This window comes from Actinia tenebrosa, unplaced genomic scaffold (genome assembly GCF_029948245.1).
Source record: "Actinia tenebrosa isolate PJP-AT-01 unplaced genomic scaffold, QUT_ActTen_1.0 PGA_scaffold2__45_contigs__length_23673736, whole genome shotgun sequence".
Classification (NCBI taxonomy): Eukaryota; Metazoa; Cnidaria; class Anthozoa; order Actiniaria; family Actiniidae; genus Actinia; species Actinia tenebrosa.
Window position 1 is genome coordinate 11,072,627 of NW_028292579.1, and position 18,511 is coordinate 11,091,137.

The 18,511-nt window shown below is 39.7% G+C and overlaps 3 protein-coding genes and 1 long non-coding RNA gene across 8 annotated transcripts in view; 2 read left to right on the plus strand and 2 right to left on the minus strand.

Moving 5' to 3' along the window:
- On the minus strand, positions 1-6,443 carry LOC116300573 (uncharacterized). Its single transcript, XR_004197637.2, has 3 exons — positions 5,755-6,443; positions 2,411-2,475; positions 1-959 (listed from the first exon to the last, which is right to left on the minus strand). It is a non-coding gene; the product is annotated as an uncharacterized LOC116300573 (long non-coding RNA).
- Positions 322-4,447, plus strand: LOC116300570 (pinopsin-like). The gene is made up of 2 exons (XM_031709452.2): positions 322-974; positions 2,589-4,447. The coding sequence occupies exons 1-2, from the start codon at positions 322-324 to the stop codon at positions 3,076-3,078; spliced, it is 1,143 nt and encodes a 380-aa protein (XP_031565312.2). The 3' UTR covers positions 3,079-4,447.
- LOC116300571 (uncharacterized) lies at positions 5,370-17,534 on the plus strand. 5 transcript variants are annotated; one of them, XM_031709455.2, is made up of 8 exons: positions 5,370-5,495; positions 7,497-7,700; positions 8,203-8,310; positions 9,086-9,205; positions 9,923-9,956; positions 10,587-10,859; positions 11,295-11,585; positions 11,863-12,099. In XM_031709455.2, the coding sequence occupies exons 2-8, from the start codon at positions 7,509-7,511 to the stop codon at positions 11,922-11,924; spliced, it is 1,080 nt and encodes a 359-aa protein (XP_031565315.1). In that variant the 5' UTR covers positions 5,370-5,495; positions 7,497-7,508; the 3' UTR covers positions 11,925-12,099. The 5 variants fall into 5 exon arrangements, with proteins under 5 accessions (XP_031565315.1, XP_088889641.1, XP_031565313.2 ...); XM_089033515.1 differs by lacking the exons at positions 5,370-5,495; positions 11,295-11,585; positions 11,863-12,099 and adding exons at positions 6,524-6,656; positions 15,510-15,593; positions 17,016-17,534; XM_031709453.2 differs by lacking the exon at positions 5,370-5,495 and adding an exon at positions 6,524-6,656.
- LOC116300621 (rotatin) overlaps positions 11,835-18,511 on the minus strand; it is a 25,019-nt gene continuing 18,342 nt past the window's right edge. The window contains exons 24-33 of the mRNA XM_089033513.1: positions 18,002-18,142; positions 16,468-17,100; positions 15,975-16,075; positions 15,488-15,565; positions 14,948-15,074; positions 14,375-14,595; positions 13,751-14,036; positions 13,551-13,654; positions 13,156-13,219; positions 11,835-12,727 (exon numbers count right to left, since the gene is read on the minus strand). Of these exons, the coding sequence (XP_088889639.1) occupies positions 12,642-12,727; positions 13,156-13,219; positions 13,551-13,654; positions 13,751-14,036; positions 14,375-14,595; positions 14,948-15,074; positions 15,488-15,565; positions 15,975-16,075; positions 16,468-17,100; positions 18,002-18,142 (1,841 nt within the window). The 3' untranslated portion in view covers positions 11,835-12,641. The remainder of the gene's footprint in view (positions 12,728-13,155; positions 13,220-13,550; positions 13,655-13,750; positions 14,037-14,374; positions 14,596-14,947; positions 15,075-15,487; positions 15,566-15,974; positions 16,076-16,467; positions 17,101-18,001; positions 18,143-18,511) is intronic.

The window sequence follows — 18,511 nt, forward strand, 5'->3', positions numbered from 1 at the left end:
TTTGAATCAATTATCACTATTTTCATTTTCCCCTCACACAAGACACCACCTAACAAGTACTGTGAAGCGTTATAATGACACGGTTGACAGATGGTTGTGACAAATAATCTCCGATGGGTAAAAAAGAGTCTAAAAGGGCAAAATAAAGGTTGTTGATCTTAAAAGCTTTTCTAGAAAATCTTTTTATTCTCACGTCGATTGCTGATTCGTATCACTTCACGATTATCGTGGTTGGTGAAGTGGTACTCGCGATATCAAAGGAGATTGTATCTCTTGTGAGTCAGTTAAGTTCAGAGGACAAGAACGTCGTGTATCAATATAATGTCTAATATGTCGGAAGACGTACTGGCAAACAGTACATATGATGCTTGGGATGCGTCTTCTAGTTCCAAACGAGTTTACACAGCTGTCATGTTTATTATCCTATCGATTGGATTTTTTGGGAACGTAATGACGATTATTGTATTTCTGCAAAGAGAGCAGCGAGCTAAAGTGATCGCACCGTTTGTCATCAACCTGGCTGTCGCAGATCTTTTTATTGTGCTGTTTGGATACCCCGTCGCCATTACCGCTAATTTGTCAGGCATGAGACTTGTCTCTGGTGAATCCCGATGTACGTGGTCAGCATTCGTGAACGGTGCAACAGGCATTGCATCTATTGCAATGTTAACTGAAATAAGCGTATTAATGTGTTATAGCATCACTTTAATGACACCAACTCTTAATACATCAGAGTTAACTTCCAAAAGGTTTAAAATATTGGTCTTAGCTGGCGCGTGGATCTACGGGATTCTGTCGATGAGTCCTCCATTGCTTGGCTGGAGTCGATTCGTTCCCGGTGCGGCGGGAATCAGTTGTGGTCCACACTGGTCTTCAAATGAGATCCAGGGGTTGACGTACAACATTGGACTGGTGATCGTAGGTTTTTTCCTGCCGGTCATGATAATCCTGATCAGCTACTGGAAAATGTACAGGTATGAAAAACAATGAATAACAAAGCTTAACCTACCCCACTCCCCTACTCTTTTTCTTTAAATCCCCACCCCCTACATCCATTTTCAATTCCTTCTCATCTGAAAGGTTTTTTCCCGTTGTTTGTTTGTTTGTTTGTTTGCTTGTTTGTTTGTTTGTTTGTTTGTTTGCGTGTTTGTTTGTCACTAGTAATCTGGGGGCGGTGTGGGGGCGATGCGGGGGCTGCTGGGACGGAAGGAGTACTCAGTAACAATGGAATAATTTTAAGGAGTTCGATCCTGCTAGACAGTGTTTTGAAATTTCAAAAGTCACGCTTTTGTATGAGATTGACGTACAGAACTAGATTACGGATCGTGCAAGGAAAAGATCTAGAATACTGTGACATCGTGAATCGAAAAGTGCATGGCTTACGGTCCTTTTATATTTCGCCATGTACTAAAAAACGACAATAAGTAACAGCAAAACAAAATAATTGTTTGAATATTGAATATAAAAATGGACAAAAAATGTACGGGTGTTGTTGGGCATGTTTAGGTTAATCTTTTGATAGGGCTTATCACCTACTGGTCTAAACCATTCACGTTCGCAGTTCTGTAATTGATATAGCGGAAAAACCATCATAAATCTAACATCATGAATTTAAAATTATCAGCCAGACTGAAAACAATGCAGACTGGATTGGAAATATAAAATCAATTTAACCAAAGTCTATTTACCATATTGGAAGGGCGATCGCCGCTTGACTCTACAAAATTTATCTTGCATTTTTAGTAAGCAGACGACAAATGAAATCATTGAATTTAAATTCGCCCACGTAAATAGACTATATAAACTGAAAAACAATAACAAGCACTACCAATTGTACTTTATGTGGTATAACCGTAAAAACGCGCGGCTGACAACAACCAGATGGGATACTATAGTAAATAAAAGGTTTTCAAGATATTATTTTGCGAAAATCCTTGCCGATTGCTCCAATTCGTTCGTTTTGGCGTTGCTAGAGAATAAAATTTCACTTGAATTCAATATTGATGGTTTTCAACCATTCCCAAGAGAATTAAATAACAAAAGACACGGCGGCCATGTTGGAGGATATGACAAAATAATTCATTAATAAAGTCCTTTTTTTTTACGAGGGTAGCACTTAATAGCCAGTGGCTAACAAACCTGTGGCCCTCATTCCGTGCTCAAATTGGAATTTAGGAGTTGATTTTTGCGGAGGGAGGAAAACCGGAGAACCCGGAAAACCCCCGAAGCACAGGAGAGAACCATCAAACAACTCTACTCATATACAACACCGAACCCGGCGGGACTCGAACTCGGGTCGCATTGATGAGAGGCGAGCTCTCACACCGCTACGCCACCCGTGCTTCTCACATTGACAATTTTTTTGTTAAGTTCCTCCAACATGGCCGCCGTGAAAACCCTCAATTTGTACCTTCAATAGAAATTACCCGATGAGCATTTCTTCATGAGACCCTTTTTTTCTTTTCAAAGCTAGTGCTAGTTAAACAAAAGAAAACAATAGAATTAGCATAAAATATTGTAAGTTAGTATTGCTAAAATTTCACGGATATATCATTGCACTCTAGTAAGTTGATTCTAATTCTTTCCAGGTGTCTATCAGTAAGTTCCATTCTATCCCGCCAAGAAGCCCTCATACGGCGAAGACGCCATTCCCAGTTTAAAGTAGCTCGTATGATAGGAGTAGCAGTATTGGCATTTCTCGTCAGTTGGTCCCCATATTGCATCGTTAGTCTCATGGCTATCTTTAAAAAAACTTACATCCTAGTCGACGGTGAAGCTGAAATCCCTGAGCTGCTGGCCAAGGCATCGGTGATATATAATCCCATTGTTTATGCGGTGATGAATGCTGGCTTCAGAAGGACATTAAAACGACTTCTCAGACACCGCTCATGTTACAGAGGGAGAGAGGATAGCCAAACAATTCCAGATAATGTAACCACAAAATTTCACCTCGTTAGAATGAGTAATCAGCTGCAAACAGTCCAAACAAGCAGCGAGGGCAGCCCAATGTTTAAACGAAGCAGAGAAAACATGCACAAACTGATTTCAGACGAGAAATCATGCATGGATCAGAACTAATGTGGAATAGCAGGACTTCGTCTCGCTCTCTGCTTTGGTTTGTCTGTTCGTCATTCACTCTAATAGTCCACAAACGCTCACCTCCGGTTAGAGTTGGTATAGTCAAACAAACGTAGAACAGAGTGTCCCAAGCAAACAGGGAAAGTCTAGCTTTTGCTCAATCTGATTATTAAAAGGCAAGAAACCGTGGACAGACTCTGTTCCGGCTCTGCCGTTGCGTTTTTGTAAATGCGTCGACGGACTATTCATTCTAATCAAGCTCTTCACAGATTCCCCTAAAGCTAGTGCTTTTAAAAAGTGTAATTTCCAACGTTTTTAAAGATGTCAGTCATCGACTATGAATAAGATAAATGGCCGTTATTTCAAAGACGGAAAAGACACGGCTCCTTGTAATACTGAGATGTAATCATAATTTGAATTGTTGATGCTTACGGAGGAAGAAAACCCGGCGGAAGCCTCGGCGAAAAACCCTCAGCCGTATGGGAGAGAACAACATATCGAACAAACTCAACTCACGTACTGGGCTCCGCACGAGGGGCTCAAAACACGGCGACTCCTTGCACCAAAGACCTGAATTGGGACGACGCCTTAGCAGCGTAGCATGATCACCCATGCTACCCATGCTGTACTCTTATACGAGTCCAATGACATTTGTGGTATTCAAAGAGTTATCAAGAATTTTTCTTGTAGTTGTTAATGACTAGCCTCCTCCGCAGACATCTCCTAGGCTCTTTTTGATCCTTGGGCTTCCTGTGGCGAGGACAAAAAATGCGCTTTTTTTCCTCCCTCCCTCGTCCCCCCTCCTCTCTCGTCCCTAGTTCTTCTCTGCCATGAAATTTAGCACAGTGACCCCAACAAAGGATATATGGGGTAGCTTGCGGATCGGACAAGGAGGAGGCTAGTAAATGACATTTTAAAATATTCTATTTAAACCGAACACGACACTAAATTCCAGGTGTATTGGGAGGAGTCTGAGGGCCCGTACATATGTCAACTTTCGCCCACAATGTGAACACGACCTTCAACGATGCACGCAGCTAAAAATTTGCACTGCACCATGTGTCCGACTCTGAAACGGTTGCGAGCATCTAAGAAATGTCATTTATTTCTCGTCCACAAGCAGCAGGGAATCAGTACTTCAGGCTTCCTAGTCAGAGGGTCGTGTTTGAATTTTTGTCCACAAAGGTCCGCTCCTACGGAGTACAATTAACGATAATCGAACTCTTCTCGACCAATCAGAATCGAGTAATTTAGTTGAGTGTACTATATAAATAACCATTCATTTCTTATATTGCACCTGTTCCATATATATAATGATCATAAGCGCATTACAATATCGTACTAAATATAAACATATATAATAGAATATCCAGTAATCACTACTTAAAGTGCACATGAACCCTTTGACAATACATTCAGTACCGGTCTCTGCATAAAGTAAATAGTTGATTGGTAAAATATTTCTTGATTTGAGTGACGCGTCTCTAAGTTAGGAAGGTTTATACTTCCAATATGTTAATGATGATGACGTCAGGTAAGGTATTTGAGTGTTTTTGTTGTAACTAGTAATACTTAATGCTGGTCATTTTGAAAATAAAAATTTTAAATAGCTTTCATGTAAACCATGAGTAAAATAATGATGCTTTTTAAATACTGTATCTATGAACCAGTTCGATTTTGTATATTTAATTAAGCCTTAATAGACGTCACACTTATTAGCATATTGAAAGTATAAACCTTCATAATTTAGAAACGCATCACTCAAATCAAGAAATATTTTACCATTCAACTATTTACTTCATGTATGATCAGTACTGAAAGTATTGTCGAAGGGTTCATTTGCACTTTAAATTATCAATAGAATGCAAACAATATAACCGTGAAACTTTAGTAATGTGTTTAAGCTTCATGTGTTGCTGAGATCAGTAGTGAGGATGTCTTATAACCACCTGAAATTGAATGATGATAAGTACAAAATAGTGCTAATTAAACAATAGAAAACAATGGAATTTGCATGAAATCGTGCTATTTAGTATTACTAAATAATAATAATAATGCGACAAGACGTTGACGGAGTAATACTCTTCATCGCCCACCACGAGACTCGAGATATCAGGTCGTGGACAAAATCTTGAGTGGAATACTAGAAGTTCAGACTATTTAGTACTTAGTGTTTCACGGATTAATTGTTTGCACTCAATTCAAAATAGCCATAATTAGAAGAATATCATACATATTTACAAATTTTAGGGTTGTGGTTTGCCTGTGGTACATTTGACCCGCGGGAATACGGGTCACTAATAGCGGGATGTTTATGTACGTGTCTATAAATACTTTTGCTCGAATAAAGCTCAGGTGATCTCATTTATAGGCGTTTGTATTCTCCTCTTCGCTTCAGATTGCATCCAGGATTACTGGTAAGAGTTGAAATTATCTTATCTGTTTGCAAAATGGTATAAAAACGTCCTGTAAACTCTTATTTTTACTCAAGAGACTAAAACTTGTCGAAGTCTAGAATTTTGACATTTTTAAAGTTTCAAAATGGCTTCTCTTTGACAATTATACCTACAACGATCCGCAATATTTACGAAAATACTGCAAATTAGGTCCTCATTGCAAGAATTATAGATATCATTTGCTTTTGTAGTCTCACAACGAATTTATTTTTATATATACCTGTGTTTTCTCCATATAAGCTACTCACTAAGAGCTGTTTCACTGTCTCGATTCGATATATGCGGCTGGACAGCTGTTCACAAATAGACAGTTTTACATCTTAAGCTTATGTCGTCAAAGTCCCTCTAGAATACTGAATTAAGTAATTATATTAATGTGTTCAGCTTAAAAACAGAACCTTTTACTTCAATCCTGTTAAGTTTGAGTTATACCAGTAAAACACTTATGTCTATAAGTTTAAATCTATATTTAAATCAAAATTAAATCACAGTGAAATTGTCACCATTTAGGCCTTTCGTGTAAAATCCTGTAAAAACAGGTTATTGTTATTTGCCTTCTTAAATGAATTCATTAATAGATGCCTATTTGCGATTATCTATGAATTTAATAAATCCTAATTGCTTAAAAATCGAGTATAAATCCATCTAGGACCAGGATTAAGGTGACAGTCGCAAAGCGAAGCAATTGATATTAAGCTCATTACACTGGAAAAACTTCTTAAGTTAAGTTATTCAATATCATTCATTGAATATAAAGTGTTTAATAAATTATATATACATGTCATGCTAATGCACAAACAATTGTGACATAATGTTGGTGCTGACATGAAAAAAGGACAGGAAAATGTGTAGACTTAAAAAAGAAAGCATTTGAAATTCTATAATTTATATAGACATCTTATGTAGGATATTCCAAAAACCAGAGGACAAAACAATAAAATATTACACTCATGAGAACTGGAATTCATTGGGACAAGTGTAATTTTTTTGTCCTCTGAGTTGAACGGCTCTTGGAATTGCTGAAACTGGTCTGTAAGATCGTGGTCACGGAAGATACAGCAACATATTAAGCATAAGTAGCTCACAGAAAAAAGTATGAGTAAATGTTCTACAGCTCCAAAGGTGAGACACCAAGCAAACTAATATAATACAATGGAACTTCATGAAATATATATGGTAAAAAAAATGTTTAAATCGTAATCCTAAGACCCAATACTAACATAAGTAGCTCACAGAAAAAAGTATGAGTAAATGTTTTACAGCTCCGAAAGGTGAGACACCAAGCAAACTAATATAATACAATGGAACTTCATGAAATATATATGGTAAAAAAATGTTTAAATCGTAATCCTAAAACCCAATACTAACTTAGCTAGACTCGGCGGTCATATTTCTGATTATGAACATGGGTTTTAGGATTTTTATGCTGTGTGAGAGCTATATGATTAGAAATATTGAATGTTCTCTAGAATTGTAGGACTCTAGAATCCTCAGCTTGATTGGACGTAGAAGCTGTGGGACTGCTATTTTCTCAATCAGCTCTTCTTTCAATATGTAAAAAGAGAGAAAAATCAAACAGTTACTTATTATGATTTGTTCTTCTAAAAGAAAATGTTAGATGAGAGTTAACAAAAAATGATTTGTTTGGAAAAAATGCATTCGATGACAAACTCTAGTCAAAATGAGCAAGGACAGTCATTGCTTGAAGTGAAACTCACTATTTGCATAATTAAGAACATGCGTAATAGGTAAATTACGAGCCTTAGATGAAACGACTGAAGAAGAGTGCCATACAAGCCTTTCACAACTTCAAGTCACGTAAATAATTAGTTTAGCAATCGATGATGGCCATAGTCTAATGGCCAAAATATTGAATAACAAAATTTCATATCTTGTTTATTATTTATTTATTTCACATTTATTTCTATCCCTATAAAAAATTTTTTAACTCTTACGTCTGAGGCAAGTGAAGAAATGTCTGGACAACCTCCACCTGGACAGTATCCTCCTCCAGGACAGTACCCACCGCCTGGACAATACCCACCCCCTGGAGGGTATTATCCACCTCCAGGAACCTACCCTCCACCTGGACAGCCAGGAGGGTACTACCCACCAGCACCAGGGTACGGACCACCCTCAGGGGGGTTACCAACTGGCCTTCCTCCTGTAAGTAATGCAAATAATTAATTTTATAAAATGAAAAAGAATAGTCCCCTTCACGGTTCCCTGCGCCATCTTGAAAGGTAGCCGGGCCTTTGCATCGAAGCGAGACAAACGGTGAGCTTGCAATGATAGAGATCTTTTTTAACACCTTGGACAATTATTCACAGGTCCCTAACATTGCAAGCTCACCGTTCGTCTCGCTTCGATGCAAAGGCCCGGCTACCTTTCAAGATGGCACAGGGAACCGTGAAGGGGTCTATTCGCAGTGGCATATCTTCATTAGCTGTATCCAATATGGAAAAATAAAAATGCAGATTTTTGAAAAGAATGGCAAACCTGAAAACCCAGATGAAAAAAAAAAACAAAAAAAAAAACACTCTGACAGGACAAGACGTTCCAGCTTTCCAAAAGCAGCAAAGAAACAAGAAACAACTTCAGCTTACTCAATCAGCATAAGTCAAAAATATCTTATTTTCATGTTATATTTTTCATACTCTCTGTATAGGGTGTGCCAGGGGTTGCACCTCCAAACCATCCACTAGCAGGCTACCAACCTCCTCCTGGATACACACCACCCCAAGGGGGATACCCAGGTGCACCTGGCCAGTATCCTGTAAGTATATATCTCTTGTTATGAACCTCAAACATATGGGCTTAAATTAGTTTTGCCTACCCTTCATTTCGGCTACACATCTTTCCGCCTATGCATCATTTTGCCTACCCATTGTTTCGCCTACACATCGTTTCGCCCATGCATCGTTTTGCCTACACATCATTTCTCCTACCCATCGTTCTGCCTACGCATCGTTTTGCCCATGCATCATTTTGCCTACGCATCGTTTCGCCTACAAATTGTTTCACCTACACATTGTTTTGTCTGCGCATAGTTCTGCTTATGCATTGTTTTGCCTACGCATTGTTTTTGCCTACCCATCGTTTTGCTCATGCATTGTTTTGTCTACGCATCGTTTCTCCTACACATCGTTTTCGCCTACCCATTGTTTCGCTGATGCATCATTTTGCCTATGCATTGTTTCGCCTACGCTTTGTTTCACCTATACTACACATTGTTTTGTCTGCGCATAGTTTTGCCTATGCATTGTTTCACCTACAATCGTTTTGCCTGAACTCATAGATGAGCTTCACAAGCCGGCAAATTGACTGGATACCCAAGTTACAGTGCTTCTCAATAGCAGAGAGAACCAACAAACAACCCTAGTTGTATACTACACTAACCTTGGGGATCAAAAACGGTTACACTTGTTAGGGGAGGGGCATTAGCAATGCACACTGCCCATGCTTCCCATTTACCCTAACAAGTTTATCAGGTTCCAGTGACATAGAATTAGTATTTTTTAAATGTTAACATGGTTTTCTGAACTTCATAGGCACCAGCAGCAGGAGGGTACTACCCCCCACCTGGACAGCCTGGTCAGTACCCCTCCCAAGGCCCAGGAGGCTACCCTGGTGGAATGCCTGGTTCTTATCCTGCTGCACCAACTTCTAAGGTCTGGAGTCATATCGTTAAACTTAATCCTTTTAATTTTTCATATTTCAGACCACATATTATTCTCTTAAGAGTAAGATTCTGTGTTCAAGTTGTATCCATAGTCATGTGTTTTACCATGTGCAACCATCAATAGAAAAAATTACACTCTTTACACTGTCTAAAGCTAAGAGGGTTGAAGGGAGGACCCAGGAATAAACCTTTTTAGTTTGCTTGTAATGTTTTGTCAATTCAGACCATACATCATTACCTGGGGTATGATTTCTTGGTTGCACATGAGAAGACACAAATATTGATACAACTCAAACAAAGAGTCTTATTCCCAAGAGAATGATGTAGAGAATGATCTGAAATGTTAAAAGATTATGTTCAAGCTAGAAAGGTCTGTTGAGGAGGAGAGGGAGGGTGAGAGGGAGGGGGAGGAGGAGGGGGAGAGGGAGGAGAGGGATGAGGAGAAGGAAGGGGAGAGGGATGGGGAGAGGGAGGAGGAGAGGGAGGAGGAAAGGGAGGAGGAGAGGGAGGAGAGGGATGAGGAGAAGGAGGGGGAGAGGGATGGGGAGAGGGAGGGCGAGAGGGAGGGCGAGAGGGAGGAGGAGAGGGAGGAGGAGAGGGAGGGGAAGTAACAACTGATTACCAAACATTTGGTAGGAGACAAGTCCCCCTTGGCTCTCTGCTTAGACCAGTGCTAGATAAGACATGGTTATTTTGTCCTTTCTAGGGATCAGAGAGTGATAGTGACCCAGATGATTATGGTGAGTATGACAAATTGTTGATATTGATGCATTTTAAGGTTTAATTATTTGTTCCATAAAATATCTACATCTCTGCTATGAAGATAAAGTGAGAGTATTTGCAACCCCAAACTGCAGAGGTATTGAAGGACTGAATTAAATGTTCTGTCTTTGTCTCCAATCCCTATTCTGTCCCGCAATGCTCTGCATCCTCAAGGTCATTGCCAGTTTTCATTTGAACTTTAGAAAGGCAAATTGGAATTATCTGGGTGCATGTATAATATGCACATTTTTAAATGTTAAATTTGCGGCATGTAAATAAATATTATCATTGACATGTTAGGCAAAATCCTGTATACAGCCGAACATAACTTTGTGTTACAAAAGAAAAGTCTGGCTGCCTGCAGGGAAGTTGGACAACTTTAACAAAAAATTTGGTATTGGGAGCCTCTAATTTGTCCTCATCTATACTAAATGGTGGGGGACACTTTTAGCAAAATACATACATCTAGTACATTTATAAAAGCCTTTGGTGATACAGGAATCTTCTGATAAAAACCTAGCATGGAATCATGAGGCTAATTTCTAGGGATTGAAAAAGAAAACTCCCTAAAATGCCCTAGCATTTATCTATCGGTCGTATTACTTCAGGTCCAAGAACTATAGAGGAAAAGAAACCAGTGACTGTGAAATTTGTGAACAGATCTGGCAAGAAGGTGATTCTGTTCAAGATTGACAAGAAAGGACGACAAAAGAAGATTAGAAAAATGAAAGACGGCAAGTCAGAGACAGTGGAGACATATGAAACCACTGCTTTTATTGCATTCAATTTGAAAGATGATACGGAAGTTATGGTAATAGGGGACAATGCTGTCTACTTTGCCTCACAATCTCACAGTCAAGTGGATATAAGACGAGAGCCAGGTTGGTGTTTTGTTCTTTGTGTGTTTGCCTTTGGGGGGGGGGGAGGGGGGGGGAGAGAAAACAGGACTCTTTTTTATTCTTGGTGCTCCTCTATCTTATCAATCCCAGAAACAACTTCTGAGCAGATGGAGGGAGGAAAACCAAATAACCCGAAGAAAAACCCTCAAATCAAAGGAAATAATCTTTGGGCTCATCAAAGTCAGAGCATAACCAACTCACAGATCAAAATAGAAATTTAGCTGGCTTGTTAGGTTTTGTGGAGGGAGGAAAACGGTTGAATCAAGGAAGAATCCTAATAAACTCTACCCACAAGTGACATAGAGTCCAGGAATCGAAACAGAGACCTCAAAGCTGGAAGACAAGTGGCGAGTGCTAAAAGGGAGTATGGGACCGTCTTGGAGAAGGTTTATAATTAGTTCGTCTGCATTTTTTTAGCTGACTTTAGCAAGCTCAAGTCCAAGACAAATGCCACTGCTCCAGTGCAAGTGAAATTTATCAACAGGTCAAAAAAGAAGGTCAGACTGGAATGGATGAACACCAATGGCCACCGAGAGAGCAAAAAAGAACTGAAGCCAGGACGTTGTTGGCGGGTTGACACCATGGAAGGCCATTGCTGGGTCGCTTCAAATCCAAGAGATGAGGATGAGATTATGATGTTGAATTATGGATGGTTCTACTGGCCAAGGAGAAGTGGGAACCAGAAAGAGAGGGTTGTGATCACAGAGGGTAAGGTTCTGAAGGGGCGGGGCAAATCAAGGGTAAAACAAAAGTTACAATGGAAAGCCAGTTAGGGGTAAAAGGGGAATGTATAACAATGGAAAATCATTTCAAAGTAAAAGGGGACAAGAAGAGAATGCAAGACGATGGAAAAACAATTTAAGGTAAAAAGGGGCACAGAAAGGGGAGTATACGACAATGGCAACTATTTTAAAGTGCAAGGGAGAAGAAAGACGAATTCAAAAAGGGAAAGCCATGTTTCTCACATATTCTACCATTTATTTAGACTATTGGGAATTCAGCAGCAGCAGTAGTAGCAGCAGCAGCAGCAGTAGTGATGAAGAATAAACAAGCACCAAGTGGTTATCTCTAATGGATAAGACAAACTCCGAAGATACTAATAATAATCTTCGCAGAATAGAATTACCGAACTTACCATTTATATTGTTTGACATTCACAATTATTAATTTCTTCGAATACACAACTTCTAGCAATAAAATATTTACAAACTTTCTGCTTTAACTGTGTTTTTTTGTTTTGTTATTTATTTATTGATTTTGATTTTTTTTTAACGACGTAAAACATTCCTGTACAAGTAATATCGAAACCTTAATGAATTGTTGTGAACATCATATTCGATGAGTATGCAATAGAAGCCCAACACACTTCATAAAACATTTTTAAAGCTTCGCTTCATATTTGCTACAAAACTATACGAGTATGATTGTACATCTAAGGATTAATTTTGATTGGATGTGAGATGGTGGTTTTTGATTGGGAGAGAGAGAAATCATTGAGAGGTCAAATTTGAAGGCGGGAAAAGATTTCATAAATTTTTAAAAACTTCTAAAGATTTTCATTAGATGATAAATGTTGAGATGATTTCGTACTTTGACCGTGACGATGCACCCCCCCCCCCAAATAAAAACTTTTTCCTGGGCTAACCAATGATCTTGAATGCTGTGACTGACATTGTCAATACAATGACCGCGTTATCCTAAAATAGTTTACGCTCCATGCTTTGCAAATTTAACACTCTGATTGGACAACTATACGTACGTACGCTATGATGTCATTTGAACATTCAGGACGTCCAATGCTTGTGTGTAGATCTTCTGGTATTTATCATCTGATTGAGTCGGTTCTTTATCTAAAATATTAATTCAAAGGTCTGCTCAGTCTATCAGACTATGATCGCTTTTGTCCCGATTAAGATTTAGATTTAAGATTTGGTTTCAAGTCTTTAAAATCTGTCTTCCTTGTGGATGAGTTGACTTCACTGACGTCACAGTTGTAGATTTTGCAAATCTTAAAGTCCCTATTTTTTTCGACGTCATCGCATAAAAGTGAGAATAGCATGATAAAAAAAGATGCGACATATAAACTACACCTTGGTTCATTTCAGACGACCAAATAATCAAGGTAATGAAACGTGGTCAGAAATAGAAAAACGTGGCGCACAAGCTAAAGTGGTCTAGAGATCTTGGGGACAAAGGTTTCCTGGTTCAAATCAAGTGGTTATCTTTCCTCTTCATGTCAGGAAACACGTCATATAGCGTCACACAGTGTTCATCTTACCTGATTTCAATCTTAGTTCTTCGAGTTTCTTTTGTAAGCCAGAGTTCTTTAGAGTAACTTTCGCCTGAGAAATTATTTGCACATCATTGTTATAGTCACGCAACAAGTTACAAGGGGAATGTTTATGCACTAGGGACTTGAAACGGCAAGCATTTAACACCGTGGATGCACGGGGAGATGGGGAATTTAACGCGTACTTCCATAAGAGGAATCGATGTCCCGGGGACCGGGGGTTTTGCTTGACTCGAACATAAGATTCACCCTGCTAGCAGAATACTATTTTCTTTTTTAACCTTTGTCCCTTAAAAACCCTAACGAGGCGTCACGCACACCCTTTACACATTCCTTTTAAGTAAAAATTAATGAAGACTTGTTATAATCGATGGCTAAAATACCTTCTGATTATTATGTACCAGGCTCCAAAGAGCAGACACGGCCAAAGCACGCGTATAGCTAGACATGTGATCAACATTGCTTATCAAATGAAGTAACAGTGCCTCTGAAACCATAAAAATATTAGCATGTCTAGTTATATTAAGGTCATTGTTTAAGACACATTGATAACAAAACAACAACAAGAAAAATATAAACGTACCATTTGAGAGCAGAACAGATTTACTGTTGCTATGGAAACACAAATTCCTCACCACCAGTAACGACATATCACTGGTCACGTACTTCCCTTGTGTCACGCGGCAGAACTCGAGCAAAATGCTCACACACGAGGGAATCTTCATCACCATTTGTTGACCGTCGGTAAAGAATGTCAGATTGACGAGGATTGACAGCCAGGACACACCCACTGCCCGATGGACATGTTTGGGGCGTCCCTGAGGAGTCTTGAGGGGCTTCAGTTTGGAAAACTGATGTAAAAAGTTGCTCTAAGAGAAAAAGAGAAAAAAAAGCATATTCTAGGAAATTTTCTGATTCTGTTGAATGAAGCCTTTAGAAGAAGCGGAAGCCTTGGAATGTAAAGAAAAGACGGAGAAAGACAGAAGCTTTTTGAATTCTTCATTCTCTTTTTCTGAATCGTGGGTTTCCTGCGCATAACTTTGTCGAAAAAGACTGAGGACAGGGAAGGAAGCTGAACTTAGTGCTACATTTCAATAAGCTGATAAAAGTTTTTAAATATCATTATTAGCTCCAAATGGTGGTCAAACACTGACCACCATGTGCTGTCAGCCAGAAAGAATTTTATTGAAAACGCACCCTAACGTACCTTCCAGATAATTCCCCGACACTCTGCGGTCAACAAGAGATTAGAAAATAAGCTCAACAAAGTCTTGAGAGTAGCAAGTTGGACGTCAAGATCATGACATGCCTGGTCACCAAGAACCCTACCATTTGTCGACACAGCCGTCTTGAGTAGGCTGTTCAAAAAGGTGGACCCTGATTGGCTGGCTCGGGATGTGCTGCTTCCCCCACCGATATAAATAGAAGCTGGACGACAAAGAGAAGATATTACTGTATAAAGGAAAACTAATGGTCAAGGAAAAAAATATCAAGATAGAGGTTTAAAAGACCATATGGAGCTTTGTTAGAAGACAGAACAAGGAAATTCCTTATTACTAGCTTTAGCTGTTGTATCACAGCAATCACAACAGAGCTAGGCTCTAAACTAGGTGAAAGCCAAAAGATCGAATTAGGTTCCAAATTTTCATGAGAATTTCTAAAAATTTTTTTGTCCTCCAAATTGAGCTTCCTTGACGTTACATGCAAGTGGTCTATTTGGTTGTGTACAAATCTGATGAGTGTCCCCTAGATAAGACAAGACTAGCTAGACAAGACTTACCCTTTGGGCATCGCGCTGTGAGTGTGCATAGCAGAGAGAGTACAGCAGATCTTAGGGTCACCTCCACAGTACACCAGGACCATAACTTGTGTAGTACATCAATCAGACCACATTCTAGACAGGTTACCTTAACCGACCGACCGACCGACAGACAGACAGTAATGTTAGACAGTAATCGGTTAATGGGTTCGTGACTTGCCCTGGCTTAGATCAGCCCAGAGGTTGTTTCAGGGTCTGATCTGTGAGTTAGCCGTGCCCTGACTTTGATCAGCCCAGAGGTTGTTTCAGGGTTCGATCTGTGAGTTAGCCGTGCCCTGACTTAGATCAGCCCAGAGGTTGTTACAGGGTTTGATCTGTGAGTTAGCCGTGCCCTGACTTAGATCAGCCCAAAGGTTGTTTCAGGGTTCGATCTGTGAGTTAGCCGTGCCCTGACTTAGATCAGCCCAGAGGTTATTTCAGGGTTCAATCTGTAAGTTAGCCATGCCCTGACTTAGATCATCCCAGATGTCTACAGGGTATCGATACAAATTTTACACATACCTTAACGTCAGCGTTTCTATAGATAAAGTTGCCAAGCAGATCCAAGTCACTGATGATCTCGTCGATTAAAGGGTTTTCCTTGAAAGAAGAAACGCGTCAAACGTAGGTAAACATAACTAAAGATGCACAAGAAGTACAAGACGATTAGAGTAGCGAGATGAAAACCTAGGACGGATGGGAGAAGGGTGGGGACGGCGGGTACGAGATTAAGGTTGCGTTTAAACGGTACCAGACGAATTTTTAACGTGTCAAAAACTTGACCTGTACATACCGTTTACACGGAACTGTCTCGTTAATTGTATAAAATATGCGTATTGTATAAAATACCCGGAACCAGATGCAAATTTGCACGGCTAGGTGCAAAAAGTTTTGTTCTCAGCTCAGTCCCGGGTAAACGAACCCCAGTTACAACTGTTAAAAATTCGTCCGGTACCGTGTAAACGCAGCCTAAAATTCAGTGCCCTAAATCGAAAAATCACTGATTTACCTTTTTCCTCCAGGAAGGTCCTTTGCCTAGTTGTAGTGAGTCCATGTTGAGCTGTACATGTAGGTGCTTGATGTGCTCCAGGGTAGTTTCAACTAGACCCTCTGTAAAAACAGGTTATAAAATAGGTTATAAAACAGGTTATAAGGTTAGTTGTACTGGGACAAAATATCGTACTGCCAAAAAAATTACATAGCTTGCTTTTTGATATCGATCTTTTTATTTTGGCCTGAATGTTTTCCCATTTCAGATCATGTGTCATTCTCTAGAGTATCATTTCTTCGTTTAACAGTTGCGAATGAGATGACGCCTGAATGTGGATACAACTCAAACAAAGAATCTTATTCTCAAGGGAATGACACGTGGTCTGGAATGAGAAAATATTACGCTCAAAGCTAAAGAAATATATCAGGCCCAGACACTTGCTAAGCAACTTTTCTTCAGTCCCAATTTCCCAAGAGCGAATGTTTACTTTTCTTCTGTAAGACATACTAACCTTGTATCGCATAGACCTTGGCCGTTTGACTGAGTGCAAGTAAAGCAGTAATAGCAATCTTAATGTAATTCTTATCCTTCTTGTCTTCGTCTGTTACCTTCCACCCCATGCCATCGAACACGCTGAGGAGACTCGAACACAGTTGTTCCCCACTTGTAATATCGTCTTTACAACTTTTCGTGCGCGAATTCCTTTCATTCTTTCTCATAACTGATTCATGTTCTGCAATTGTTTTCTCTTGTCCCGTTGGGGCTCTACCAATAGGACCTTTATTAGTCACCTCATGCGAAACCCTTGTTATATTAGTGCCATCTACAAAGGTTCCCCCAGTGCCTTCCGTGATTACACATGGAGTTTTACTGGGAGGGACTTGATTGGGTAGCTCCTGCGTGTCCCTGATCGTATCGGTCCCATCTGCGACGTTCCACAGGCTACTTCTAGGAGTACCATCGTCCAGTATCTCGACTAATTGGCTCTTCTTATTCCATCCTAGAGAAGCATTAGAAGAATCGTTCTTTTTCTTTTGTTTTTGTCTTTTTCCTTCGCAGGACAACAGCAGACAAAGTAGTTTTAACAAGACACTTTTTAACGAGGTGGCCTGGTTTGGTCTTGACATGACCATCTTGAAGAGAGCTGAAACGATAATGTTGATAATGGAGACCTTTAGCATCAGGGCCGAGTTGTTCAAAGCCCGATTAGTGCTAATCCTGGGTTAACTCTTAATAAGACCTATATGGTTAATCCTGGATTAGCACTAATCCAGCTTTGAACAACCCGGCCGAGGCTTATCGCTAAATGCTAGGGATCAGGCCCAGAAACACGCCCGCAAACAAAGACTAACACTCAGCATCAACAAAATTTAATATGGCGGCTCATCCAGCAACAAATTCGTTATGACGCCTTGCTAAATGTCGTACGTTTGACAGAAAACGCTTGTCGTCGAACTGCAATTCGAGGTTTGCGGTACCTAGCAAGAACGTCGTGCTGAAGGTCTCTTATCATAATTTGAGCGCCAAAAGCTCCAAAGGTGGATTACTGCTAAATCTTGATTAAAATCTAAATCTAAATCATGTTCAAATCATCAAAAACATCTTCTTTATCAAACCCTCAAACAATCTCAGGACTGATTTAGAAGAACTACCGCAACAACATTCTGGAGAAAGAGCCATCATGGATAATCAAAATGACAGCAAAAAAAATCTGTAAGAATATCAACAAGTACGAGATTATTTCTGGCAGACTTATTCTACAGTGCATGGATTTGATATCACCTTGAGAAACCACGGCAAACGGCACGATCACGGTACAATATACGAACCAATCACGGCGCGCGAGATAACTCATCCAATCAAAATGTGTAACAAAAAACACAGCACGGTGACGGTACGGAATGGACAACATCCGTTAAACCAGTGACAGCGCGCAAGGTCACTGTTCATCATACATTGAAACATTGCACCGTAACCACGCAACGAGACGTAAAACCATATTTTTTTAAAGGCACAAAAATTATCTATTTAAATGTGCGTCTTACCTGTGAAGTAAGTCCAGTGTTTGTAGACAGTTTGTTCTGTTACACTAGGTACACTAACTGGTCCTTGGGACTGGAGAAGAGTAACTAGTAGTGAAGATACTGACAACCACAGGACTTGACAATGGACCAGTAGCTTATCGTCTGGAATAAATAAAATATCAACAAGTGAAATATTCCGGTATCTAAAACTGTTATAATGTAAAATATAAAAGGTAATATTAATCCTTAGAGCAGAACATGCCATCTTGAAAATCACAAAACCGATGAAAATACCGATGAAGGTTGAAGCTTCTTGTTTGCTGCACACACCACGCGCGCGCACTTTCAGTTTGGTCATTTCTATCCAAAATAACGGTTATTTTATAAGAGAAAGAAAAAAACTTGCTGATTGTGCTGTGCTGTGTGGGGTTATAAGTGTCGAGAAGCACTTCTTCTAAAGGTCGGTTTAGACGGTACGATTTTCGCCTACAACTATCGTATACAACATGCTCGCGCCATCCTACAACTCGA

Excerpts from the sequence above, each read along its gene's own strand:
- LOC116300570 (XM_031709452.2), top strand. The coding sequence starts at position 322 with ATGTCTAATATGTCGGAAGACGTACTGGCAAACAGTACATATGATGCT. Across the intron at positions 975-2,588 it reads AGCTACTGGAAAATGTACAG|GTGTCTATCAGTAAGTTCCA; the intron begins GTATGAAAAACA and ends AATTCTTTCCAG.
- LOC116300571 (XM_031709453.2), top strand. The coding sequence starts at position 6,630 with ATGAGTAAATGTTCTACAGCTCCAAAG. Across the intron at positions 6,657-7,496 it reads AATGTTCTACAGCTCCAAAG|GCAAGTGAAGAAATGTCTGG; the intron begins GTGAGACACCAA and ends CTTACGTCTGAG. Across the intron at positions 11,586-11,862 it reads GAGGGTTGTGATCACAGAGG|ACTATTGGGAATTCAGCAGC; the intron begins GTAAGGTTCTGA and ends CCATTTATTTAG.